Raw genomic sequence first — 27,922 nt, 5'->3', positions numbered from 1 at the left:
TTGAGAAAAATCTATGATGACATTGAGATTTAAAAACAGCACGCTTGAGATTTATTGTATTTCATGAGTTTATTAGCTTTATTAAATTACTTTATTGAGGGTTTTTGCTGTATAGCACGCACGGCGCGCGCGCCCTCTGGTGGCGGGTGTGAACGGCGGGGCGCCCGTCAGATGACGTCATCCGCACGAGTCGGTCACGTGTCGCTTCCAATCACATGACGAGCAGAAGCTGAAAACAGGAAGAGTCGCATCAACATTTATTAATCAGGTAAAAGCTTCATTTGTTTTAATCACCGTGTTTATATTCAAAATATTTGAATTGCATTTATTTATTTATACGCGACTATATCGTTTGTAACGATGTAGTAAACACATCGTTTCATACCCGAGCTCATCTTTGCTGATAACACTTCAACTTATATATCAACTCATTTATTGTTATTACTCGGCAAAATAATCATGCATGTAAAATGCGGTTTTTATATTGCATGTATTACGTGCATTGTGTATGTTCTGTGTGCCAGATGTGCATTATTTAGGTGTGCGCGCATCAGGAGACTGCGTGAAGATGGCCTCGGCGGTGGAGAGGACGGATGATCTGGTGCGAGAGTATCTGATCTATCGCGGGTTCACCAGCACACTGAAGCACCTGGACTCAGAGATCAAATCAGACAAAGAGAAAGGCTTCAGAGTGAGTTCATGTGTGCAGATTCATGCATTCATCTGATCTGATCTGCAGAAGCCTTGTGTGCAGGACTGAAGAGCAACAGGACATAATAAACACACATTATATAAGGTTTAGTAGATTAGTGCATTGAAGTATGAGTATGCATGAACATGCACAAGTCAAATGCACATTATTGCTCTGTTAAAGGAATAAGTCATCCAAAAATGTAAAATGCACTCACCCTCAAGACATGTAAGATTAAGGATGAGATTGTTACTTTGCCAGATTTGGAGAAATGTAGCATTGCGTCACTTTGACTGCCCTGCAGTGAATGGGTGCCGTCAGAATGAGAGTCCAAACAGCTGATAAAAACATCACAATAATCCACAGCACTCCAGTCCATCAGTTAACATCTGGAGAAGACAAAAGATGAAACCAATCCATCATGAAGACGATTTTAACTCAAATACATAGAGTCTGTAATCCATAATAATGCTTCCTCCAGTGAAAAATGGTTCTGGTCTGAATCAGGAGAGAAATCTGCACAGATCAAGCAGCGTTTAAATGGCTCTAAACAAATATGAGAGGCAACAAGAGATGCACTTTTTTCACTGAATGAAGCGTTATTATGGATTATGGAGTCATGTTTTGGCCAAAAGCAACGGTTTGAAAGTAAAAACATCTTAATGCTTGATTTGTTTTAGCTTTTGTCTTTTCCAGATGTGGACTGATGGACTGGAGTGCTGTGGATTATTGTGATGTTTTTATCAGCTGTTTGGACTCTCATTCTTACGGCACCCATTCACATCCATTGCTGGATTGTTGACTGGTGTTTTATGTCAGGTTGATAAGATCATCGATCAGCTCCAGCAGCTGATCCAGAGTTATGATCTGACGGGTCTGAAGGAGTACTGGGCGTATCTGGACCGCAGGCTCTTCTCCAGACTGGAGGACGTCTACAGACCCACCGTCAACAAACTGAGGACCAGTCTGTACCGCTTCTACGTCATTCACACCATTCAGGTGCTCCAGCTCATATTTCACACAAAAAAAACAAGAAAATCTATTTTGCATTTAAAAAAATTAAGCCTATTTTGGTAAAATAGTACTGTTGTGCCATTTTCATGACATTACACAGATTTTGCTTCTCGTTTTGTTAATGTTATGCAATAAAGCACTATATTATTTCAGTGGAGTTCTATATTTAATCTATGTGATACTGAATTATACAGATCTATAATTAAAAATATAATTGAATATAATTTACTAAATGTAACTAATATATACAAATAAATTACAATAATAATATATAATAATAAATAATAAAATTATATTACAACCCGAATTCCGGAAAAGTTGGGACGTTTTTTAAATTTTAATAAAATGAAAACTAAAAGACTTTCAAATCACATGAGCCAATATTTTATTCACAATAGAACATAGATAACATAGCAAATGTTTAAACTGAGAAAGTTTACAATTTTATGCACAAAATGAGCTCATTTCAATTTTGATTTCTGCTACAGGTCTCAAAATAGTTGGGACGGGGCATGTTTACCATGGTGTAGCATCTCCTTTTCTTTTCAAAACAGTTTGAAGACGTCTGGGCATTGAGGCTATGAGTTGCTGGAGTTTTACTGTTGGAATTTGGTCCCATTCTTGCCTTATATAGATTTCCAGCTGCTGAAGAGTTCGTGGTCGTCTTTGGCGTATTTTTCGTTTAATGATGCGCCAAATGTTCTCTATAGGTGAAAGATCTGGACTGCAGGCAGGCCAGGTTAGCACCCGGACTCTTCTACGACGAAGCCATGCTGTTGTTATAGCTGCAGTATGTGGTTTTGCATTGTCCTGCTGAAATAAACAAGGCCTTCCCTGAAATAGACGTTGTTTGGAGGGAAGCATATGTTGCTCTAAAACCTTTATATACCTTTCAGCATTCACAGAGCCTTCCAAAACATGCAAGCTGCCCATACCGTATGCACTTATGCACCCCCATACCATCAGAGATGCTGGCTTTTGAACTGAACGCTGAAAACATGCTGGAAGGTCTCCCTCCTCTTTAGCCCGGAGGACACGGCGTCCGTGATTTCCAACAAGAATGTCAAATTTGGACTCGTCTGACCATAAAACACTATTCCACTTTGAAATAGTCCATTTTAAATGAGCCTTGGCCCACAGGACACGACGGCGCTTCTGGACCATGTTCACATATGGCTTCCTTTTTGCATGATAGAGCTTTAGTTGGCATCTGCTGATGGCACGGCGGATTGTGTTTACCGACAGTGGTTTCTGAAAGTATTCCTGGGCCCATTTAGTAATGTCATTGACACAATCATGCCGATGAGTGATGCAGTGTCGTCTGAGAGCCCGAAGACCACGGGCATCCAATAAAGGTCTCCGGCCTTGTCCCTTACGCACAGAGATTTCTCCAGTTTCTCTGAATCTTTTGATGATGTTATGCACTGTAGATGATGAGATTTGCAAAGCCTTTGCAATTTGACGTTGAGGAACATTGTTTTTAAAGTTTTCCACAATTTTTTTACGCAGTCTTTCACAGATTGGAGAGCCTCTGCCCATCTTTACTTCTGAGAGACTCTGCTTCTCTAAGACAGAGCTTTTATAGCTAATCATGTTACAGACCTGATATCAATTAACTTAATTAATCACTAGATGTTCTCCCAGCTGAATCTTTTCAAAACTGCTTGCTTTTTTAGCCATTTGTTGCCCCCGTGCCAACTTTTTTGAGACCTGTAGCAGGCATTACATTTTAAATGAGCTAATTAAGTGGATAAAAGTGTAAAATTTCTCAGTTTAAACATTTGCTACGTTATCTATGTTCTATTGTGAATAAAATATTGGCTCATGTGATTTGAAATTCCTTTAGTTTTCATTTTATTAAAATTTAAAAAACGTCCCAACTTTTCCGGAATTCGGGTTGTATTTCAGTGTAGTTGAAAATGTAATCTATGCTGATAATTAAGTTAATAATTAGCTAACATATTTCAAGGTGATACTAAATTTAATTAATGACAATAATGAATTTATACTAATTTATAATTACAAATATTTATATGTATAATATGATTAATATATTAATATAATATTCACTAATACTTAATAAATAAATAATATATTAAGTATTATTCATCCAATTATAAATCATAATAAAAGTAACATTAAATATTAATAATAAAATGTTTTTCATTTATATAAACATATTTAATATAAAAAATTTATGAATAACAGTTTAATAAAAAGCTATATTATTTCCAATACTAATTCTAATTTATGCTAATATTGAATTAATACTGATCCATAATTACAAATATTTATATGTATTATATCATTCATTTATTAATATAATATTCATTAATACTTAATAAATAAATAACATATTAAGTATTACTTTTATTCATCCAATTTTAAATAATAGTAAAAGTAGCATTAAATATTATTAATAAAAGGGTATTAATATAAACATATCTACTATTAAAAATGTATGAATAACAACAGCTTAATAAAAAAACAATATTATTTCCTGGGATACTAAATCTAATTTATGCTAATAATAAATTTATACTGATCTATAATTACAAATATTTATGTATAATATCATTAATATATTAATATAATATTCATTAATACTTAATAAATAAATAATATATTCAATATTAGTATTATTCACATAATTATAAATAATAATACAAGTAACATTATATATAATTTTTCCATTAATATAAACATTTCTAATCTAATATAAAATAAATTAATGAATAATAACAGCTTAATAAAAAGCTATATTATTTCCAAGTACTAAATTTATACTAATACGAAAATACATCATTAATTTTAATAAACATAATATTTGAAAATATATGTTTAACATAAAATAACGATAAATATTTATAAAAAATGTAAAATAATATTCATCAATATGGACTTATATTTTCTCATATAAACAATAAATTAAAAAATAAACACTAATGATAAAATAATAATTATGCAATAAAAAAAGCTGTATTATTTCCAGGTAGTACTAAATTGTTGCTAATAACAACTTTATACTGGTCAATAAATAAAAATATTATTTATGAATATAATAGGTAACATAAATAGCATTAAATAACATATGTATCAACTATGAAATAATAATAATAATAGTAGTTTTTAAATGATAATGTTGAATAACAACAATAATAATAAATGAAAGTGTCCTGTGTCAGTCTCTTCTGCTCAGTATAGTTTATCAGTGGAAGACTGATGTCTTATATATATATATATATATATATATATATATATATATATATATATATATATATATATATCTATCTCCTGTGTCTCAGACAAGGACTCCGGAGAAGACGCAGGAGTTTTTCCAGAAGCAGGCTCTGGAGCTGCAGACTCAGCCCGAGTGGCGTGATTGGTTCGCTCTGCCCTTCATCCCAGCGCCGGAGCAGAATCCCTCCTTCTCTCCGTATTTCTCCCGGCAGTGGGCCGACACGTTCCTGGTGTCTCTGCACAACTTCCTGAGCGTCCTCTTCCAGTGCATGCATATCCAAACACCTCAGCTCTTTAAATAGCATTAACGTGACACAGATGCCTAGAAATGACACTCATGAACAGATTGTAGATGTGCATTCATTGTGACGAGCTCCTTAACATCTTCACCTCAGCCTGTGCTCTTGAGCTTCGACAATGAAGTACAGAGAATCAAAACTGTGCAGGAGGAGAACGAGGAGCTCAGGCAGATGGTGAGGTCTTCACTGTTGAGTAGTTTAGGTGGATAGAAAGACAAATATATATCGTGCAGCTCAACAAGTGCAATGTGGCACTTAAACGATGCTGAGAATGAATTTATACTGTTCAATAATTAGAAATATTATTAATAATTAATATAATATTCAGTAACAAATATATAAAATAACTCTAATAAGTAAATCTAAATAATGTAGTTAATACTAAATGCTAAATAATTAAATTTTTATATAATAATTTATTTATAATAAAAGTATTGTTGATAAATGGATCAATTATAATAAAAATTATACTGAATGTACTGAATTTATACAAATGTATAGTTAAAAATACCATTAATATATAAATATAGTATTTAGTAATATGTAAATTTATACATCATGTAATGCAATAATAACAATGATATAAGCAGTAATAAATTAAATAATAATAATAAAAATAATAACACTGTAAAAAATATATTAATTTAAGGTAGTCCTACATAATTTATGCTAATGATATAATTCATATATGTGTTATGTTCTTAATAATTAAATGCATTTTATTTGTAGTATTGGTAGTATTTGGGAGAGATACATTTGTGCGTAATCTTATATCTCCATTGGTTCCAGTTATTTGCTCTTCAAGGAGAATGGCGACAGAAGAAAGACGAGGAGATGGTCCATCACAAACTACCACCTTACGTCCAGCACATGGACCGACTGGGCGACACTGAGCTGTGAGGAGACTGTAGGACCGCAAGCATCCGCTTTTAACCATTTCACACAATACAGCTATATTAACTTATTATAATGAGACTGACCGAGTTTGATTAGTGAATAAACATTCACTTGAAATGTCACTTGATTTGACGTGTTTGTGATATTTTCTCTGCGTTCACTGCGATTCAGATCATCTCGGGATCAGTGCATTTGATTTGAGGAAATCATGTGACAATATGAGTCAAATATGAAATCAAAGCTTCATTGTATAGATTTGAAACAATGTATTTGCACAAAAAACACCTAAATGAGATGTAAAGGTCATTTCTGCAAGCTCTTTGTGAAAATTAAATCACATTTTATACAATCAGACTGCAGCGATTCTTGACAAAAAGCCTCTTTGTGTGATTTACTGGAGAATCAAGGCAATGAAACCAGGAACAGGGTAAACAGAGGAGGGGAAGTGAGCGGGAGATCAGCTAGTGTGTGTGTGTGTGTGTGTGTGTGTGTGTGTGTGTGTGTGTTTTCAGAAACGTGAGCGATGTTTCGTCTGTTTTCTCTTAGAGATCTCGTGTTCAGTCAGAGGAACGTCAACATGACCACTCCAACCAGAAACTTCTTCTCCACCTTCCTCCCTCAGACCCGACGGGCCCCTGGGAAAACGGCCCCGGGGCCACAATCCTCGCCCACACAGGCCTCGCTGGGCCGGAAGGACCCCACTGCCACGCAGGTACAGCACAATCTGTATTTTAGAAGTATAGTTGTTTTGGTATTTTCTGTTTTCATTTTAATATTTTTTTTTAAAGGAGAAATGTTGACTTGGGCAATTATAAAGGGTTATTAAAAGCATTATAATTATTCATAATGTGCGTTGCAGTACATTATATTGTGCCGTAAATAATTATAACCAAATTTAAAATACTGTGTTAAAAAGTGTTATGTTATTAATTGTGGTTACATGTTTAGCTGAAGGACCCCCCCTCCTAAAATTTAAAAGGCACATATAAAGATGTAAATAGAACTAATTTATACTGTTAAAAGAAAAATACATTATAAAAATAATATTTAGGAAATATTTATTTTTTCTTCTTCTACTGATTAATGTACTATAGTGCTAGATGTACTGTAATTTTTATTTATTATAATCTAATTTTAAAGTGTATTTATTTTAATCTTATATTTTTTATTCTCATTATTAATGTTAATACTTATTGTTGTATTGTACTGTATTGATAACTGTATTATTACTTTTTTTAAACTAATAATTGTTTTATTAAGTTACATTATGCTTTTTCTTCTCTTAGCTCTGAGCTGTTTTTTATTATTTATTTTAATCTTTTTTTTTTGTAATCTTTTTTTTAGTTATTTAGCTTTGCATTACATTTTTTTTAGTTTTTTGTCTGTTTGTTTTTGTTTTTTCTTGTAACTATTCCAGAGACCCCACCACTTCGTTGCGGTATGTTTTTCTGCTTATCTGATGGTTTTTCTGTCTGTGTTTTTTTTTTCACAAGTCCGTGAAAGCAAAAGATCTGCCTTCTGCTAAAGACTTGAAGATGCCCTCTGTTTCCACTGCGACGGCGGATTTGGCCACAGGTCATTGCCTAAAGAGACGACAGCATGACCACGAGAAAGAGAGAAAAGAGCTGCTCTCCAAACTCCCACAACAGGTCTGAGAAAACATCCATCAGAGCCAAACAAAGGCCCTTCTGTCTTTCTGTCTTCCAGCATGTTTGCTGGTTTTCTGCGTTTTGCTCTTCACATGACACTGGCACAACAGTAGCCACACACTATTTCAGTGCTTTTGGTTTGGAAAGAGCATTTCTTGTTCATTTTCTCCATAAGTATGTTAAATGTTCTGATCCATAACTCAAACTAACCAGCCTTCAGATGAATCATGATTGTAACTTTGATCTAAAACAATAAAATCTATTTGAATCTCAATAAAATAACAAAGATACAAGATGATATTTTATGAGGAAATGCACTACTAATCTCACAAAGAAATCCAATTTTGAGATTTTGGGATATTTTGCTTTGATAAAAACTTGTTTAAAGACAAGTGAAAAGAAAACATCCGAAATGCACATCTAATTGTTTATTTTATTGCACTTTATCTATTAGAGCATGTCAATTTAAATTCTAATCCATACTTTTAAAAGTTTTTTCTCCACTTCGGCAGAACCTACATACATCAAACTTTGCAGTTTTATTCCTCTCTATATTCTGAAGGTTTTTACTGTGGGGTTTGTTCATATATCATTCACACTGATGAATATCACACTTAATTCCTAAAAAAGTGGCGAAAAAGCATATTTTTAATGGTTGTGAGTTTGTGTCTCTACTTTAGCAGAACTTACATACACCAAAACTTAGAGTTTTATTCCTGTCTATATTCTGAAGGTTTTTTTTGGGGAAGTCGTGGCCTAATGGTTAGAGAGTCGGACTCCCAATCGAAAGGTTGTGAGTTCGAGTCCCGGGCCGGCAGGAATTGTGGGTGGGGGGAGTGCATGTACAGTTCTCTCTCCACCTTCAATACCACGACTTAGGTGCCCTTGAGCAAGGCATCGAACCCCCAACTGCTCCCCGGGCGCCGCAGCATAAATGGCTGCCCACTGCTCCGGGTGTGTGCTCACAGTGTGTGTGTGTGTGTTCACTGCTCTGTGTGTGTGCATTTCGGATGGGTTAAATGCAGAGCACAAATTCTGAGTATGGGTCACCATACTTGGCTGAATGTCACTTCACTCACTCACTTACTGTGTGGTTTGTTCATATATCATTCACACTGATGAATATCACACTTAATTCCTAAAAAAGTGGCGAAAAAGCATATTTTTAATGGTTGTGAGTTTGTGTCTCTACTTTAGCAGAACTTACATACACCAAAACTTAGAGTTTTATTCCTGTCTATATTCTGAAGGTTTTTACTGTGTGGTTTGTTCATATATCATTCACACTGATGAATATCACACTTAATTCCTAAAAAAGTGGCGAAAAAACATATTTTTAATGGTTGTGAGTTTGTGTCTCTACTTTAGCAGAACTTACATACACCAAAACTTAGAGTTTTATTCCTGTCTATATTCTGAAGGTTTTTACTGTGTGGTTTGTTCATATATCATTCACACTGATGAATATCACACGTAATTCCTAAAAAAGTGGCGAAAAAGCATATTTTTAATGGTTGTGAGTTTGTGTCTCTACTTTAGCAGAACTTACATACACCAAAACTTAGAGTTTTATTCCTGTCTATATTCTGAAGGTTTTTACTGTGTGGTTTGTTCATATATCATTCACACTGATGAATATCACACGTAATTCCTAAAAAAGTGGCGAAAAAGCATATTTTTAATGGTTGTGAGTTTGTGTCTCTACTTTAGCAGAACTTACATACACCAAAACTTAGAGTTTTATTCCTGTCTATATTCTGAAGGTTTTTACTGTGTGGTTTGTTCATATATCATTCACACTGATGAATATCACACGTAATTCCTAAAAAAGTGGCGAAAAAGCATATTTTTAATGGTTGTGAGTTTGTGTCTCTACTTTAGCAGAACTTACATACACCAAAACTTAGAGTTTTATTCCTGTCTATATTCTGAAGGTTTTTACTGTGTGGTTTGTTCATATATCATTCACACTGATGAATATCACACTTAATTCCTAAAAAAGTGGCGAAAAAGCATATTTTTAATGGTTGTGAGTTTGTGTCTCTACTTTAGCAGAACTTACATACACCAAAACTTAGAGTTTTATTCCTGTCTATATTCTGAAGGTTTTTACTGTGTGGTTTGTTCATATATCATTCACACTGATGAATATCACACTTAATTCCTAAAAAAGTGGCGAAAAAGCATATTTTTAATGGTTGTGAGTTTGTGTCTCTACTTTAGCAGAACTTACATACACCAAAACTTAGAGTTTTATTCCTGTCTATATTCTGAAGGTTTTTACTGTGTGGTTTGTTCATATATCATTCACACTGATGAATATCACACTTAATTCCTAAAAAAGTGGCGAAAAAGCATATTTTTAATGGTTGTGAGTTTGTGTATTTCAGTAGAACTTACATACACCAAAACTTAGAGTTTATTCCTCTCTATATTCTGAAGGTTTTTACTGAGGGGTTTGTTCATATACTATTCATTACATAATTTTTTTTAAACATTTTATCCCTGAAAACATGGCAAAAAAATTTTTTTTTCATGTCTGTTGACAGTACTTTCTGATTTATGGAGTGATAAAAATAGATATTTAAAAACCCCTCTGTAAAAATCTTTAACTCTTCTATGTCAACAAAATTAAACAAGAATTTTGAGCCTGGGTTTATCCGATGTTCAGATTAATTTCCTGGAAAATAACATGCTTTACATTGGGTTGAAATATACTTTATTTTATCAAAAAAAATTTTAAAGATATAAAAAAAAAAACTAATTAAGTCCTTTAAATAATATTAACAAATAGAACGTTTGATCTTAATTATGCATCAGTAGATGTTGAATTTAACATTAAGTTTAAGAAATGCTTTAGAGGTATTTTTATTTGTTAGTAATCTAATGGCAACAAACGGACTTGAACTTATTGTAAAGTATTTCCAAGAATATATATTTATAGATTATAACAAAATATTAAGATATATACAAATATAAAAGAGGTTTGAGAAGGAAGGTTGAACTTTGTTTCTTTTGTAGTGCATCATGAGAGTGGGAGGTCACTGCTGTTATCTCAGTTTGGATATTAAACATGCCAAAAACATCATGCCGGGTCTGCCTAGAACGTTATCGTGTTTCTGATCTCCACAGAGCATGGAGAAGAAAACTGATTCTGATCCAGATTCTCAAACCGAAGCTCTTCATGATCAAACAGATTCCACCAATCAGACGCGAGTCTGTGAAGTGGGCGGAGCTGCAGTGGAGCAGCCCTTCATTAAACTGAGTCAGGATGAGTACGGAGAACATCACTCATCCATCATGCACTGCAGGTGAGTGTAGACAACTAACATTGAGTATAGCTGTTCATGCAGCAGAATCAGTTTTTGAACTATGTCAGTCCTTTTGGTTTTTTAGTCTCATGTTTGTGTTTTTAGGGTGGACTGCTCCGGCAGGAGAGTGGCCAGTCTGGATGTGGACGGTGTGGTGAAGGTTTGGGCTTTCAATCCCATCATGCAAACCAAAGCCACTATCATGTCCAAGTCCCCGCTGCTCTCTCTGGAATGGGCAGCCAAACCCGACAGACTGGTAATTCCTTTTTTTTGGTGAACAAACACTGGTAAATAGATTTAGCCTTTTTAGATTTTAGCCTTTAAGGAGTGCAAATAAGCATATTAAATATATTTAAGCTGTAAATGTTTCTATTAAAAACAATCACACTCTACCAAAATGTTTGGGTTTGATGAGATTTTTTTTAAGTTTTTGAAAGAAGTTTCTTCTGCAATAATTTTGTGAAATATTAGTACAATTTAAAATAATGTATTTTCTATATGAATTCGTGTTTATTTTATTATCATTGATGTACTATTAAAGTTTTTGTTAACAATATGAATTGGATTTATTTTTTTTACATTTTGTTTTAATTTTTGTTGGTGTTTAGTCATTTCGTTTTTTTTTTTTATTGCTTTTACATTTTTTATTTTAGTTGATCTAGCTTTAACTTTTTTAGTTCTTCAGGTTAAACTAACCTTAAATCAGGTTAAACTAATCCAAAACCAAGTGATGAAAATGTGTGTGTTTCTTTTTTTAGTTGTACTATAATAACCCTGATTTGAATATATTTTTAAATGTAATTTATTTCTGTGATGCACAGCTGTATTTTCAGCATCATTCCTCCAGTCTTCAGTGTCACATGATCTTCAGAAATCATTCTAATATGCTTCTCAAGAAACATTTCTGATTATTATCAATGTTGAGATTGCATGATGCATTTTATTTTTTCAGGATTCTTTGATGAATAGAAAGATCAAAAGGACAGCATTTATTTGAAATATAATTTTTTATTTGTAACATTATAGATATCTTTACTGGCACTTGTGCAATTTAATGCATTCTTGCTGAATTAAAGTATTGTTATTATTTTGAACAGTACTGGTAAAAACTACTAGTATTTGCTTGCTTTTATTGGTTTATGTGGTGATTTTCCTCCTATAGCTGTTGCTCGGCAGTGGCGTCGGTACAGTTAAACTTTACGACACGGAGGCCAAGAAGAATCTGTACGAGATGACAATAGACGACGTCCATCCACGGTGAGCCCTCGCAGATTACCCATAATGCACCAGGATTTTTGTTTTTAAAAGTAGATGACAGTATACAGTATACATGCAGTAGATTCCTCTTCCACTGAGCTTCCTGTGTGTTCAGGATCCTGTCGCTGGCCTGCAGTCCGAGTGGAACATCATTCGTTTGCTCTGCCGCGGCTCAAGCTGCTCATTCTGGTGTTGTAATGGAGGGCGATGCACGAGTTTCTGCTCCCGTATCCGGACAGCTGCTGCTGTGGGACACCAAAACCGTCAAACAGCAGGTACTAGAGCCAAATGACACTATATATAGCGATGGTTAGAAGAACCATTCAGTCAAAGGTTCTCTTAAGAACCATCTCTTTCTTACTTTTTTATAATCTGAAGAATTTTCATTCGCCACAAAGAACCTTTTGTGAAAAAGAAAGGTTCTTCAGATTTTTATGGAGCCATTTAGACAAAAAGGTTCTTCTATGGCATCGTGAAGCTGCTTTATTTTTAAGGCTATTTTAAGTCTATAAGGCTTTACACAATTTGGCACCCTTTTATTTAACTGATCTTCTACATGTTCACACCTTAAATGAATCTAAGTTCATTAAACCAGAAGATTTTAGACGTTCCTAAGACAAATTCCAAGGAATTTTCAGTGGTGGCCCCAAAGCATTGGAACAGCTTGCCTTTATATCTTAGACTTTCACCAACATGTGGCTCTTTTAAAAGAAATTTTAGATTGTATTGATTAGAATTAGGTTTTGGCTCAACAGATTGATCTAGCAAAGTGGCCCTCGTTTTCTCCTGTGAAGTTTGTTTTATTTGTTTATTTATTTATCAGTCTTTTTCCTCTCAGAGATGTTGGTCTCATTTTTTATTAGCTGTTGGTATTGTACAGCACATTGGTCAACCTTGTGTTGTTTTAATGATGATTTTCTTGATGCGTTCAGTTGCAGTTTGCGCTGGAGCCAGGGCCGGTCGCTATAAACTGTACGGCGTTTAACCACAACGGAAACCTGTTGGTGACCGGAGCTGCAGACGGGATGATACGACTGTTTGGTGAGACGCTTTCAAATTTCAGCTGTTCAGCTCTACAGAAGACAGTAATGTCATTTTTTTTTTTTTCCAGGTCAATTTAGTTAATTGTTAGTGTTCCAATGTTCCATACTCTGTTCAGTTTAATAACAGTGTGTCGATGTTCCAAAGTTTTATCAATTGTAAAACTAATTCAAAAACATTCATTTTTAAACTCAGTGTTAATTCAAATAAGTTTAGTGACAATGTTACAAAATTGATCAATTATGAAATGTATTCAATTTCAGTTTTTAAAGCAGCTCTACAGAAAACAATAGTCACTCTTCAGATCAGTTCAGTTCAATTTTGGTTCATTGTTAATTCAGTTGAGTTCAATAACTGTAAAATTCATCAATTGTGTTGCAATTTTAAAACTCAATTTTAGCTGTATAGCAGCTTAATGGATGACAATAATTTAATTATTTAGCTTAATTTAGTTCAATATTGATTCAGTTCAGTTTAATAACAGAGTTGATATCTAAAGTGCATTAATTATAAAACAAATTCAAAAATAGTCATTATTCAACTCAATTTATTTTAATGTTCAATGCTGATTCAGTTCAGTAATAAATTCATTGCAAAATTAATTATTATGAAATTAATTCCATTTCAGCTATAAAGCAGCTCTTCAGAAAACAATAGAATAATTTTCCACCTCGGTTTAGTTCAGTGTTTTTTCAGTTGGTTCAGCTCAGTTCAATAACAATGCCAATGTTGCAAAATTAATCAACTATGAAACATATTCTATTTCAACTATTAAGGAGCTCTGTAGAAGAAAATTCAGTAATTTTTCAGCACTGTGTAGTTGAACTTTGTTTCAGTTCATTTCCATGTTGATTCAATTCAGTTCAATAACAGTATCAGTGTTTCAAAGTCCATCAGTTATGAAACAAATTAAATTGACAGAAGTGTCATTATTTGGCTCAGTTCAGTTTAAAATCAGTTACATTTTGTTCTAATCCGATGGTGTCAATGCAGTTCAGTTGATAATATCACTGGATATGAATCCTTTTTTAACTATTTATTGTGCATGATGAAGTGTTTGTTTCTGCTGTGTTTCTCTGCAGACATGCAGCGCTATGAGAGTGCATTGAGCTGGAAGGCTCATGATGGTGAAGTGTACAGCGTGGAGTTCAGCTACGACGAGAACACCGTCTTCAGCATCGGAGAGGATGGGAAGGTGATGGGAAGTTTTGGGATTTTTGTTGGAATATCTAGTGTTAAATGTATATTCATCACTAAACATCATGTTTTGTTGTCAGTTTGTTCAGTGGAATATCCACCGCTGTGGCGTGAAACAGTCGGAGTACTCGCTGTCCCAGGATGCCGTGGGGCCGTTTGTTCTGTCGGGTTACAGTGGTTATAAACAGGTTCAGGTTCCACGCGGTCGACTCTTCGCTTTCGACTCTGAGGGGCAACATGTGCTCACCTGCTCCAGCAGCGGAGGAGTTATCTACCGGGTAAAAATACATTTACCAACCACCAGACCTGTCAGACCAGCTTTGTTTTGCTAAAAGTATTTTGTTTCTGTCATTATCCACTTTTTTATTCAATGCGGAAGTAAGCCAATGTGCAAGCTATAGGGAAATAACGAGATGAATAACAATGTGCAGTAAATGGTAAAACTGTTTATATTATTAAAAACTAGTGTGTTCATAATTAAGTCAATACATACAAATAATATGGTACGACACACCAATTTTCAATATCAAGCAGCAAAACAAACTGATTTGTACAAATAAGGCTGGACCGGAAGACAGACCCATAGAATTGTAAAAAGGCCATGCCCACTTTTACAGGAAGAAACCGGTGGATAAACCAGGGTTGTTTTAGTATCATTGATGTAGTTTTATAGTATAGTGAGGTAATTTATTTGTGTGTGTTTTCAATATGAATGTTCAAGTTTTAGTAATTTTGTTGAGTTATTTACCTCATTTTTATACTTTTTTGCTTTTTTATTTTGTCTCTTTAGCGTTTATAAATTGTTGCTTAAGTTTGAGTTATCTTAGTACTTGAACTTAAACTAAACAAATTGAAAAATGCTGCCTTTACTTAACTTGCGGAAATGAAATGTTTAATTTTTATATTTGATTAAATTTCAGCCAACATTAATTTTTTTTTTTTTTTTTTTTTAGTAATTTTATTAATTTCTTTTTTTAATATGTCTATATAGTTTTATCAAGTTTATTTACAACAAACAAGTTTTGTTTTCAGTTACTTTAGTGCTTCGACAAAAATGAGAGATGCTAGTTTAGCAGCTAACTGAAATGAGTTTATATTTAATTTGATTTCAGCTAACATTTTTTTAATTCCTCAGTTTTAGTATTTGGTTGTCTGTTTTTTTCATTACTATTATTATTATTATTATTATTATTATTATTTTACATATCTAGATTGTTTTTATTAAATTTTGGATAAATTTTTGTTATTTTAGTATTTCAACTAAAATAAGAAATGCTGCTTTGGCAACTATAGCTGTAGTAAAATATGTTTTCTCTTGATATATATATATATATATATATATATATATATATATATATATATATATATATATATATATATATATATAATTTATTTATTTTTTCAGTTAATGTTTATCTTGGTTCATGTATCAGAATGTTTACTCGTGGTTTTAGGTTTAATGTTTCTGATCTAACCTCATATCTGCTTTGCTCTTGTCTAGTTGAATAAGGCGGACACTGGTCTGGAAAGTGTCTTGTCTCTGGGGGGTCATAAAGCGCCCGTTGTCACGGTTGATTGGTGCACGGCGATGGACTGCGGCACCTGCCTCACCGCGTCTATGGACGGCAAGATCAAACTCAGCACGCTACTCGCACAGAAACCCTAAGTTCACCAATCAAGTACAGCAGATCTGAAATGAGCCAGTGAGGATGATGAATCTCTGCTATAGTTTAAATCACATGATGTCTTATGAACCAATCATCCCTGACTGGTGACCATTAGAATATCCAAACAATGTTAATGATTCAAAGAAAACAAGTCTGTATTTCCACTGAATGATAAAACAGACCATAAAGTCCCAGAGAGTGATGACATATTATATTTTTCATAAAGCATTTATGTTTCTGTGTGAGTTAGTAATGTCTGAGCACGTGGAGAAATGTTAATTGAGAAAAAACAAATGTTCAGTCAGGTCAGTGAGGAAGGGCATTACCTTCACATTAATGTTTCTTTCCTTCTAAGATGATGTTTATTTCTTACTTCTGGAACCATAAAATAGAGCTTAGCCAAGTAATAAACTATTTGAATGATGTTCATAAACATTTTTTTTTTTTTTTTGCATCCTGTTGAACAATAAAAACAAATATGACCAACTAAAGTCCTGTGTGTCATTTAAAGTGTGGTTTCGAGGTCCTAAGTTAATTTATAAAAACGGGGAAAAACTATTTTTGTATAAATGAATTCCAAATATGTTCACAGTAATAGTACAATTATAAAGGTAAGTCACTTTTAGTCAAGTGTAATAATTTATAAAAGCAAAAATAGACACTTAATTGAATTATTCAGTATAAATGTGTGTTATCTGAGCTGTTATGAGTGACCTTCATATAAGCACAGAATTGTTCTATCAATGTTAATTTGTTTTCCATTAGTGCATTTATGGTTCGGTTTTACAATCTGAGGGATACGTTTGATTATTTGTGGTAATTGAAAGGGATAGTAGGCTACGCACACAAGTCAGTACCCTTGGTGTTCTGAAATTATGACTTTTTGCTTTTTGAGCGCTTTATATAATAGTTGGTAAAACAAACTGAAATGTTAAAATACTACTACTTATGTTAAATATTGTAGAGCGAAAATCTCGACATCGACCGTTGCACTAGTGTGCGCGTTCATGAGAGCGACGTTTGGCGCGCCTAGAAAAATTAGCGCCCATTTTTTTTAAAATCAGTGCTCGCGTTAACGGACAACTTCAGAGAACCAGTGTCTAACACACAGTCTATGGTCTAACAGCACGAGGAGCAACGGAGTGTATGAGGCGTTTGCATCCTTTCTTCAAAGCTTAAAGAGGACAGTTCTTATAGCATATTATATGATCGAGCGCGAGTAGGACATTTTTAAAAGTCTCGCTGCGTTTTTGGAAAAATAAGGTCATAGCCTACTGCTTTAGATCGGGACACCGAGGTGAGTAAAAATGACTTTTTTATTTAAGAGGACTATCCATCTAAGTTGAAGAGAACAGTAAATTCCTAAGAACTTAACGTTACCCATAAAGACTCTCAATAAATAATTATTAATCTTTAAATTATATCCATTCACAGATTCACATAAAGTAACTTAATAGAAATGTGTTTACTAAACTGACAGCTATTCACAAAAATAGTCTTATAACAAACTGGAGGAAAACACAAGTAAATTATTTATGTTCAGGATCTTTTAAAATTAGATGCTGTTGTTGCCTTTTTTTAAATATGAATGATAAAAAAAAAAAATCTATTTTAGATCTGCCCAGTTCCTTCTGGCCAAAACCGCTTAAGCACTATTTCACATAAACAAAATCAAGTGAGTAAAATTACAGATTTTTTTATTTTACTAGTTTTTTAAGTTAACACAGGTAAGAACTGACCCATGAGGAGACATTAAATAAATTCATCATCTTTCACCCTTTTAATGATATCCGTTCAAAAAATCACAAGTAGTAACTTTATAGAAATTGAATACTAGTCACAAAACTTATCTCATGACAAACCTGAGGAATACATAAGTAAATTCTTCAGTATGTTCAAGATCTATGCAGTTGCTGTTGTCCTTTAAATGTGAATGGGAAGAAGTCTCTTACTCTTAGATCTGCCCAACTAGCTAAGCACTACTTGAAGGTAGGTTTACTGATGATGCATTAAACAATTCCACCAAATGATTTGTTTCTGAAACAACCAATCAGTTCAATCACAGCAGTACATGCGCACATCATTGAGGGCCGTGTCGTCTCCGACTCCCTGCGGCTGCTCAACCATCGTTTCGATGCCACAGATTCCCTTTCCTCCACACTTCTCACTCCAGTCGCCCCATTCGCCCCACGACATCCCGGATCCCTGCAGCATTTCTGAATTTCCACTGCAGTTAAACCTGGAAATACAATGACCACACAATAATCACAACCAGAGCTAGCCTATGAGTACAACTGTGCATCTCTAAGCATTTCAATAACTATAAACGCTTGACCAGGTGACTTCATATCCATGTCAGATGAATCTCATTCAGTGGTGTGTTTATACAGCTTGTTATGGGATGCTGTGAAAACAACATTCTTGCTTCAGAATCCTGCGGCTTTAGAAAAACTGGTTGCCACAAGTTAAATAAGTTCATCACCTGATATTGTTTGCGGCCGTGTCGTCCCAGGTCCCTTGGTAGGGTTCCACTCTCAGCTGAAAAGATGTCAGAAATCCACTTGAGCACCATTTGATATCTGACCATTTACCCCAGCTAAGGAAAGAACGTGATAAGGAACGTTAGTGGTATAACCAGTTATTTGTTAGTTTAATAAATATGGAGTGTCCATTTTCACAAAGTGCAAATAGCCCACCATGTTGACAGAGGCTATTTAAACTAATCCGCCCACTAACTTGTGATTGGGCTAGTCAAAAGTCAAAACACGGTTATCTAACAACAGTCCCTGTGACGTACATGGCTAGGTGTATATTTTCAATATCACATGGGAATGGCCATTATTTTCTATAAAAATTAAGGAAATAATCGCTGAAAATAAAGAATTGGGAAAGGTTAAAGTAGGTGTGTCGAGGGCTTTATTGTCCCAATAAAGTTACATCCATTTAATAATTCGAATTAAAATTATAGTTTACATTCAATACGTTATGATTTTATAATGTACTACAATAATGAGGCACAGATACTTAAGATAAAAAATCCAGCTTAAAAAAGATAGCAAAACACTTTGATGATGCCAGCTCTGTTCGAAATACGAATATGCTGTCTTGCACATGGGTGCATCTAATTGAAATGATCCTCATTAGTGGCTGATTTGATGCGCTCTACATAGGCAGCAAGTCTGTCAAAAGATGCTCTCTGTATAGACAGCTCACTAGGTTTTGGAACAGAGCATCTGTATTACATCCAGTTCAAACTCTTCACCTTCCTACGTCGGACTGAACTGTGGCGTAGTCCTCGTATGGGCCCGATGAGCCTTTGGACGGGTTGATGCAGTGAAGACGAATCCCATTGAGCGCTGTGTTATCACCAACCAGCAGAGATTCCCATTTACCTGCCACCTTCAGAAAAACAACAGCACTAATAACTTAATGGTTTATAATCACACTGAGCAGTTGATGTTATTATGGTTAACTAAAACAAAAACTAAGAACTTACATTAACTCAAATGAAATCAGTCAAACAGTTACACTTTTAGGAAATATTTCTCATTTCTATTAAGTTTCAGTACTAAAATTACACAATTAGAAATAACTAAAACCTAACATAACATCTAAATGAAAACTGAAAACCTAACAAATTAAAACGAAATACATAAATACCATAAAACTATATCTATTATACTAAAATAGCACTAGTTTGTAGCTGTGTGAAAGGATATTTTACATATGGTGTTTTACTCAAATAAATGAGTTGAGTTTTGGTATATTTTTTATGTATCAGTATACAGTATGTATGTTGGCGAAGTTGGATATACATGTAATAGTTGTCAATTGAAGTTAAGATACTGAGGATTATGAAATCTATATGTTTTGTTTTGTTTTAATTTATGATGTTTTGGTGTTTATAAAGCTACCATGGCTATTTTCATGGCAAGAAAAAGGGTCAAATGTAGCCAAATAATAATAACAATAAAAAAAAATTATTGATTGAAAGATCTAACATTTCTGGTCCGCAAATATCTCAACAAATATTTTGTTGCTGTGAAAAATAAATCACTTTTAGATGCTGTGTATCGGTGCCATGATAAAAATATCGCACACATACCATATTATAATAATATCATATAGTGTGTTACTGTAGAATTCACTATTGGTTATATATTATATATATATATATATATATATATATATATATATATAACTTTAACATGACCTATAGTCTGCATGCTTTAGATGGCATTAGGTGAAAACTTCACAATAATCAATTAGATCAGAAACATTAAATAAGTAAATAGTCAGTTTTGGTTACCAACCACTAAACTGTATACTGGTAATAGGTACTCACCTTAAGACTAAAACCTGTGGTGTACATTCCAGTTGGACACATTTCTTTCTGACCCCACGTGCCCCATCGCATCCCATTATGGACCTTCAGCACCGACCCAAAAGGTCTGCTGATGGTTCGCTCGAAGCGTCCTCCTGCGATCACATACTGCCCGAAAACAGCCAGCAGTGAAACCAGAGAAAGAAACTTGTACATGGTTTGAGAGCCGTCTTTATGTCTCCTGCTGGAGATCGGAATAGATGTGTGTGTGTGTGTGTGTGTGTTGGTTCGTCACACAGCTCAATGTAGGACATTGACCCTCCACCAACAGCTGGATCCAAGTCCAACCAGCACAACAAACAGAACCTCTCTCCAAAAGTAAACTGACCATTCGCTCAAGACATAAGTTTTGATCAATATTATGATTCTCTGATTCAAGACAATAATGCAAAACTGTGGCACAGAAATACAGATATACTTAGATATTAAAGTGAATGACCTGCATGTAAACACACAATAACACAAACACAAAATAGGTCAAATGTCACTCAGACAAAGTTTAGCTCATTTAAAACTGCATTGCTTGGCATTTGTATTCAATGTATTATTATTATTATTTTGATATCATAGTAGTTAATAGAAATACTTTAAATATATATTGTAAAGACTCTTATGCTTTGGACTTCTACAGAAATTAAAGTTATTGTAAATTACATTGCAAAGATACATTTAAATGTTAACAATTTCAGTGAGTTTAGTGGGAAGCGCATTATATAAGGGCGAAATAAAATATAAGACGGTATTTCTGTCCTTCAAAGATTATGTTAATTCTTAGACATAGATGTCCTGCTCAAACAAGAATGCCTCAAATATTAAAATGTTGTTTGTATAAATTTTTGCATCCCTTTCCATGAACATTTTTGTAAGACATTATTGTCAATGAATGGAGTGCATTGTGCCATTTCAGGCTAACTGAATACATTTTAATACACTGCTACATGATGCATGTATGATATTATGATTACTTTGAATGCAATGTAAGCTTGTATAGAAACATCTGCCATATATACTAATGTAATCAAAATTTTATGTACAGTAAGATGTTACAGTAAAGGCTGTGAAACTGCATGGTGCTTCTTAGAAAGAAACGTTAATGCTGATATTTGTTCAAGCTAAAGACTTACATGAAATAAATTAATACTCAAAACATTATTTCATTATACATATTTTTATAAATGGCTGTGTGATAAGTGAGAGGCTGTCTAGTAAACTTTATGATCAGCGGACTGCACATTAAACTATACTGTATAATGCAGTTAATGCTGGTTCATCATAGTATGGTGATCGATCCGTCTCACATTTCTGGTCGTCCTCTTACACCTGAAAGAAAACAGAACTCAGCTCAGCTAGCACTTCTGTTGTGTAATCAAACAAACAGACAAACAGTGTTTTAAGTGAAGTTGCTTTGTCATCTGAGTGTGTGCGACGTGCGATCACATCACCTTAACTGCAGCAATACATGCGCACGTTTTTGAGAACGTTGTAGTTTCGGTTTCCCTGTGGCCGTGCCTTAAGTGTACTGATACCACAAATTCCTATTCCCTCACACTTTTGACTCCAGCCACTCCACTCGCACCTGCTTCTGCCATCACCCTCTAGCACTTGCTCTCGACTGCATTTGAATCTGGAGAAAATTCATAAAATAACCAGTACTAACAAAATATATATATATATAAAAAAATTGTGAGCAGTGGGAAGTGGAAACGGGTTTATGTGATTTTGCTTTTTTTGATTTTTGTTATGATTTTGCCTGGATTGAGGAGCACTATTAATGTCAGAGTGCTTCTGTCATGCATCCATGTTGTTCCAAATCTGCATTTATTTCTTCTTCTTCATTCTGAAGAATGTTGGCGAGAAAACAGTTGATGGTAGCCACTGATTTATTTTATTTTTTCAATGGCTACCATCACTCTTGAAGGTGAGTAAATTATATCAGAATTTTCATTTTGGGGTGAATTGGCCCTTCGACACTTTCTCGTTAGCCCCAAAACAGCTTTCAATAAAACCAAAATGATTTGTTTTCTACTTTATCCTCTTTATTATGTAATAGAGATTGGCAAAGGATTGCTTGCATGAACAGATAAATACATACTTCATCATTGCTAGGCAAAAAAGCAAATCATGACCCCTCTAACTTATTGTTTATCGAACTGTTGTATAAAAACAATTTCACAATCATGCTGTTGTTCTGAACGTCAGTTATGTGATCATCTGCAGTCTTGTGCACAGTCACAGCCACGCTCAGATGAAGTCATACAGGTTTAAAAAAAAAAAACTTATACTAGCACTCACTTGATGTTTGTGATCATGCCGTCTTCAAATCTTAGCTGAAAAGCAGTTAACAAGGACACACAAGAACAAGATCCATCCAGTCCATTTAATATCCACTGACCGGAGCTGTGGACAAACACAATTTTAATGATCAAATCAGTTATTATTTTCAAGAAAATACTTTTATTTGCTAGCTTATGAAGAAGCTGCTCCTAAGTATTAATGTAAGAATTCTTAATACAACCTGCTATAGTTAGTTTTATTACTTGGAATTTGAGCGCTTTACCGGTCTACTTCTGACTGAACTGACTGTCTGTAGTCCACATATGAGCCCGTAAAGAGATTCGATAGGCTGGTACAGTAAAGACGAATCCCACTGAGTACTCTGTTATCATCCCCAACAACAGAGGGCGGTCTATACACCTTAAAAACAAACAACATGACAATTCTCCATTTGAAAGATGGAGCCACAAGCAATGTGTCAGAGTTAAGTTGAACACAACCCACAGTGACTTCATGTTCTTTAGTATTAAGCAGGTACTTAAGGTAATCTTAAGCAGATGCAGTTCATTACTAACAGTGACTGAACCGTGAATACCCAATTACATGTTTAATCACTATGAAACCCCCATATTACCATAATCCAGTCATTACCCGACTTACCTTTAGACTAAACCCTATGTCATATGTTCCACTTTTACACATTTTTATTTCATCCCATGTCTCCCAACAGACCCCATTCGGCACAGTCAGCACTGATGTGGACTGAACGCTCAAATGTAGCCCAATAATGACTAACAGTAAAGAAAGAAAGTGATGCATTGCTGAAGATTGATGAAATCGACCAAAAATACTGATGGAGTTATTTCTAAAACTTCAGAATGCATTTATATGGTTCTTCACTGTTGTGATATCCTGGTTCTAACCAATCAGTGACCAGGAGCACCGAGCGCTCGGAGATAACCTGCATGTGAACATGCAAAAATACAAACACTGATCCAACAAAAATATCTGTAGGCCTGTATTTGACCGTTAGTGACCATGCAAAGTGTTTTACTTTAATGTGCTTCTAGAAAGTTGAGTTGCTTCTTTATTTTTAATGAGTTTAAAAAGAAATATAAGGTAACAGGGAATATTAGACTGACCCTAAAATAAATGCTGGGCATTTACTTACAGGTTTACTTACATTTAATTTTCCTGACGTAAATAACAGTGCTTGAAAGTAAGAAATAGTTCGACTAACAATGTAAATTCAGTCATCATTTACTTTCCCTCTTTTCGTTTCCAACCTATGAGTATCTTTCTTACAATGATAATTTAAATATTATGATGGATTTTTTTGACTGCTGAATAAGTCTTCTTTTATTAAAGTCAGTGATCTGCATGTTAACACAATCACCTCTGATCATTGCCAGTAAAAGCATGTGCCCTTTGATTGAAACATCTTTGAGTGATGAGTTAAATTAATAAATATCTGTCTGAAAATTAATATTAAATAATAAACAGCAGAAATCAACACTGAACACCAGCTTGAGTTCATGAAATGAGAGCAGTGCGGTGACATGACTCTCCTCTTCCCAGGTCATGCTCTTCCGTGTCCAGCTGATGAAACTTAAAAACAATAACATCAAAAATATAGCCCCAAGCACCAATCATCTGGTTCCAGTCACAAATATCTCATGTGGATGATTAGATGATATTAGGGCTGGACAATATGACCAAAATTTATATCACAACATATTTCTTATTAAAAAAAAGCCTCAGAAAAACTGCAACTACAGGTACATCTTAAAAAATGTTAATATCATGGAAAAGTTTCTTATATTCTAGATTCATTGCACACAAACGGAATTATTTCAAGAGTTTTTTTGTTTTAATTCGGATGATTACGACTCACGGCTTAGGAAAATAAAAAAATCAGTATATCAAAAAATTCAAATATTCCACTTTGAGCTTATTAGTTTGATTAATTTTGCATATAAATACTTGGTATCTCCTGGGCTAGTTTAGAACATGCAACAAAAATTATGGGAAAGACTACTGACTTGACAGTTGTCCAGAAGACGATCATCAACACCCTCCACAAGGAGGGTAAGCCACAGAAGGTCATTTCTGAAAGGGCTGGCTGTTCACAGAGTGCTGTATCGAAATATATTCATAGAAATTCTCTTTTGCTGTAGTGTGTCAGTAGGAAATATCAGTTTACATTTCCAAACATTAATTTTTCCATTAATTGTAAAAATCCAGAGAGATTTTTGTTTGCACAAGGAGTTTGACAACAGCCAGAGCTCCACACAGAGATGTGATCTGGTCATCATCAGTCTGTCTGGAATGACATGAAGAAACCAAACAAACTGAGACAGACTCAATCCAGAAGAACTGTGGAGACGTCTCCAAGATGCTTCAAGAAAGTCATGCAAAGCTCCTGAAAAGCTCTTTTAAATGCAAAGGATGCTCACATCAAAAGTTGATTTAATTTAGCTGATAGAAGTTAATTGATAAAGAAAATCTGTTTATGACATAATTTATGACAGAATCCTCATTTCACAGCATTTTTTAAAACAAGTACTAAAAATGTTTAACAGTACTGTAGCTTCGCAGGTAGGTTTCTTGCCTGTTTTATTATGGTTGCATGCATTTTATTTGACGACTTATTGACTGCTGAACAGAACCCGCTGACTGCAATGATAACGCTTGGAATAGCCAAGATAACTTTGATTGGATTCATCTGAAAGAAGAAATTATATACACCTGATCAGTGTTGGGTATAGTTACTTTGGAAAGTAGTTAGTTAGGTTACAACGTTACCATCATCAATTAAAAGTAATCAGTTATGATACAGCGTTACCTATTCATAAAAGTAACGCGTTAGAGTACTCATGCGTTACCAAAAATTAAAAGCCGTTTGCAGCGGCTCACACATGACAGACACAGCCCCCGGCCCCTTTAAATGCACCTAGAAGTCGTGACTCCCGACAATGAATAACGTCAGTCATCCGACTAAATTAACACTGCAGGATAACAATAACAGGAAAGACAGTCAGCAATAGGCTATTCCACATGGCGTTTTATTTATTTATTATCACAGAACATATTATTAATCAAAATTCGCACCTACCCAGCCCAGGTAGCCTAGGCCACTGTATATTATGAGCATCACAAGATAACTCCTGATTTTTCTTTAACTTTAAATAATGCAGTTATCAAAGTACAAGTATGCTTACTTGTAAATACAACCTTAAACAGGCTTGCAGATTTAAATCCATTTAGAAATGATGAACAACCAGCCAGCCAACGATCTAACAGAAATTAACAGCTGCCTGTCAAACAAAAATGATAACAAACCGAATTAAATCCTTCACTGCCACACAGGCAAATGACAAATCGCTTAAAAGCCGAACTAATAATTATTAAAGTGTCACTCACAGTCACAAGCCTAAATTCGCTTTAACACAGTCCATAAACCAAACGCTGTCCTCTCTGCCATCTTGCCGGGAGTTCGAAAAAAATAACCCCACACACACACAGGGTCAGGCGCAGGGCACAGACGTATCACAGACATTGAGTTTACGATCAGAGAGCTTCGGCTCCGCGGATACATCCGCAGGTGGCACAGTAGACCTAGGCCTACTGTCTGACAAAAAGCAGGCTGCAGTCGGGATTTTCCTTTCCTTAAAATAACGGATTACTTTTTTAAAAAAATAACGAAGTTACTGATTACTTACGCACGAAACTAACGCGTTAAGTTACACATTTCAGGAAAAAAGTAATTAGAGTACTCTAACCCCCAATTTCCACCAGATGCGTAACGGCTGCGTTACGGATCCGGCACGGTGGCGGAGTCAATTGGCTTCCATTAAAGTCAATGAGTGTATTTCCACTGAATGCGTTACAGCTGCGTTCCGACTCCGGCAATCCGCAGCCCTCCGGAGCAGATACGCAGAGCTTCTATTTTTGACGGATGCCGGAGCGCTCCGCAGCACTACAGGGCAGAGTACGCAGGACAGGAAGTCGAGTGACAAAACAGAACAGCCAGAAACAAAATAAAAGATCCGTTTAATTTTCAAAATAAAATACACCGCGCTCATATTTCCCTACACTACACCTTGAAAACGTCATGATGGGCGGAGACAGGCTTGTTGAAGTTTTAACCCCGTTGACACGATGGATGAAGAAATGAAAAGAGAAAAGAAAAGTTCTCTATCCTATACTCCTTCGGATGGAAAACTGTTCCTGGTTTGGTAGTTCTGTTTATAGAAACTACATATCGCGCGATCACACCAGAATTCGCGAGATTACATGGGTCATCGTGACGTCAGCTGTCAGTCATGACCGCAGCCGTTCCGCAACAAATACGGACCTGGTGGGTATTGACGGACGATGGAACACGGAGCTGTCACGCAGCGGAGCCGTAACGCAGCCGTTACGCATCTGGTGGAAATTGGGGGTAACGCGTTACTTTGTAACGCGTTACCCACAACACTGCACCTGATACCTTGTGTCACGAATATTCCAAGGATGAAGACAATGATGAAAATGAAACAAGGTTTATTAAATAAATCCACAGAATGCCAAACTGCGAGACAGCTGTGTATTACACAGACAATACCAGACAAATGAAAGATCACACAGCAGCAACTTAAATGCAAGACAAATAAGGGCCATAACGATGAACACCTGAGTAAATTAAATGAATTACCATGACAACTAAAGAATGCCGGGAAAACTGAACAAAAAGACATGTGACTGAAGAAAACCAATGACAAGTCCATGAAAACACAAGTCCATGAAGAAACTAAACAGAACCTTGACATAACGCCCCCTCCTGGAAGGCGCGACCTCGTGCCGCTAATGAAGAGGTAAGGGAGGGATGGTGGGGGCTTTGGAGGAGGGCGAGGAGTTGGAGAAGGGCTGGAAAGGAGAAGCAGGCAGAGGGCTGGTGAGAATGGGCAGGCAGAAATTCCATGGTGGCACAGATGGTGGGAGCAACCACAGGAGCACTGA

The 27,922-nt window shown here is 35.0% G+C and overlaps 2 protein-coding genes across 2 annotated transcripts; one reads left to right on the top strand and one right to left on the bottom strand.

Annotated features, from left to right (window-relative positions):
• Nucleotides 1-292: 292 nt before the first annotated feature.
• On the top strand, nucleotides 293-16,559 carry wdr91 (WD repeat domain 91). Its single transcript, XM_059525735.1, has 15 exons — nucleotides 293-691; nucleotides 1,511-1,690; nucleotides 5,011-5,218; nucleotides 5,336-5,418; nucleotides 6,034-6,140; nucleotides 6,688-6,853; nucleotides 7,635-7,790; nucleotides 10,923-11,101; nucleotides 11,207-11,357; nucleotides 12,264-12,358; nucleotides 12,474-12,633; nucleotides 13,291-13,399; nucleotides 14,482-14,594; nucleotides 14,677-14,874; nucleotides 16,098-16,559. The coding sequence occupies exons 1-15, from the start codon at nucleotides 509-511 to the stop codon at nucleotides 16,260-16,262; spliced, it is 2,253 nt and encodes a 750-aa protein (XP_059381718.1). The 5' UTR covers nucleotides 293-508; the 3' UTR covers nucleotides 16,263-16,559.
• Nucleotides 16,560-18,020: 1,461 nt separating this feature from the next.
• LOC132116614 (vitelline membrane outer layer protein 1 homolog) lies at nucleotides 18,021-20,882 on the bottom strand. The gene is made up of 4 exons (XM_059525471.1): nucleotides 20,609-20,882; nucleotides 19,526-19,662; nucleotides 18,746-18,859; nucleotides 18,021-18,502 (listed from the first exon to the last, which is right to left on the bottom strand). Exons 1-4 carry the CDS (start codon nucleotides 20,801-20,803, stop codon nucleotides 18,319-18,321), a joined length of 630 nt encoding a protein of 209 aa, XP_059381454.1. The 5' UTR covers nucleotides 20,804-20,882; the 3' UTR covers nucleotides 18,021-18,318.
• Between the last annotated feature and the right edge of the window lie 7,040 nt (nucleotides 20,883-27,922).

Source organism: Carassius carassius, chromosome 36 (genome assembly GCF_963082965.1).
Source record: "Carassius carassius chromosome 36, fCarCar2.1, whole genome shotgun sequence".
Taxonomy (NCBI): domain Eukaryota; kingdom Metazoa; phylum Chordata; class Actinopteri; order Cypriniformes; family Cyprinidae; genus Carassius; species Carassius carassius.
This window is presented reverse-complemented; position numbering and strand designations above follow the sequence as displayed.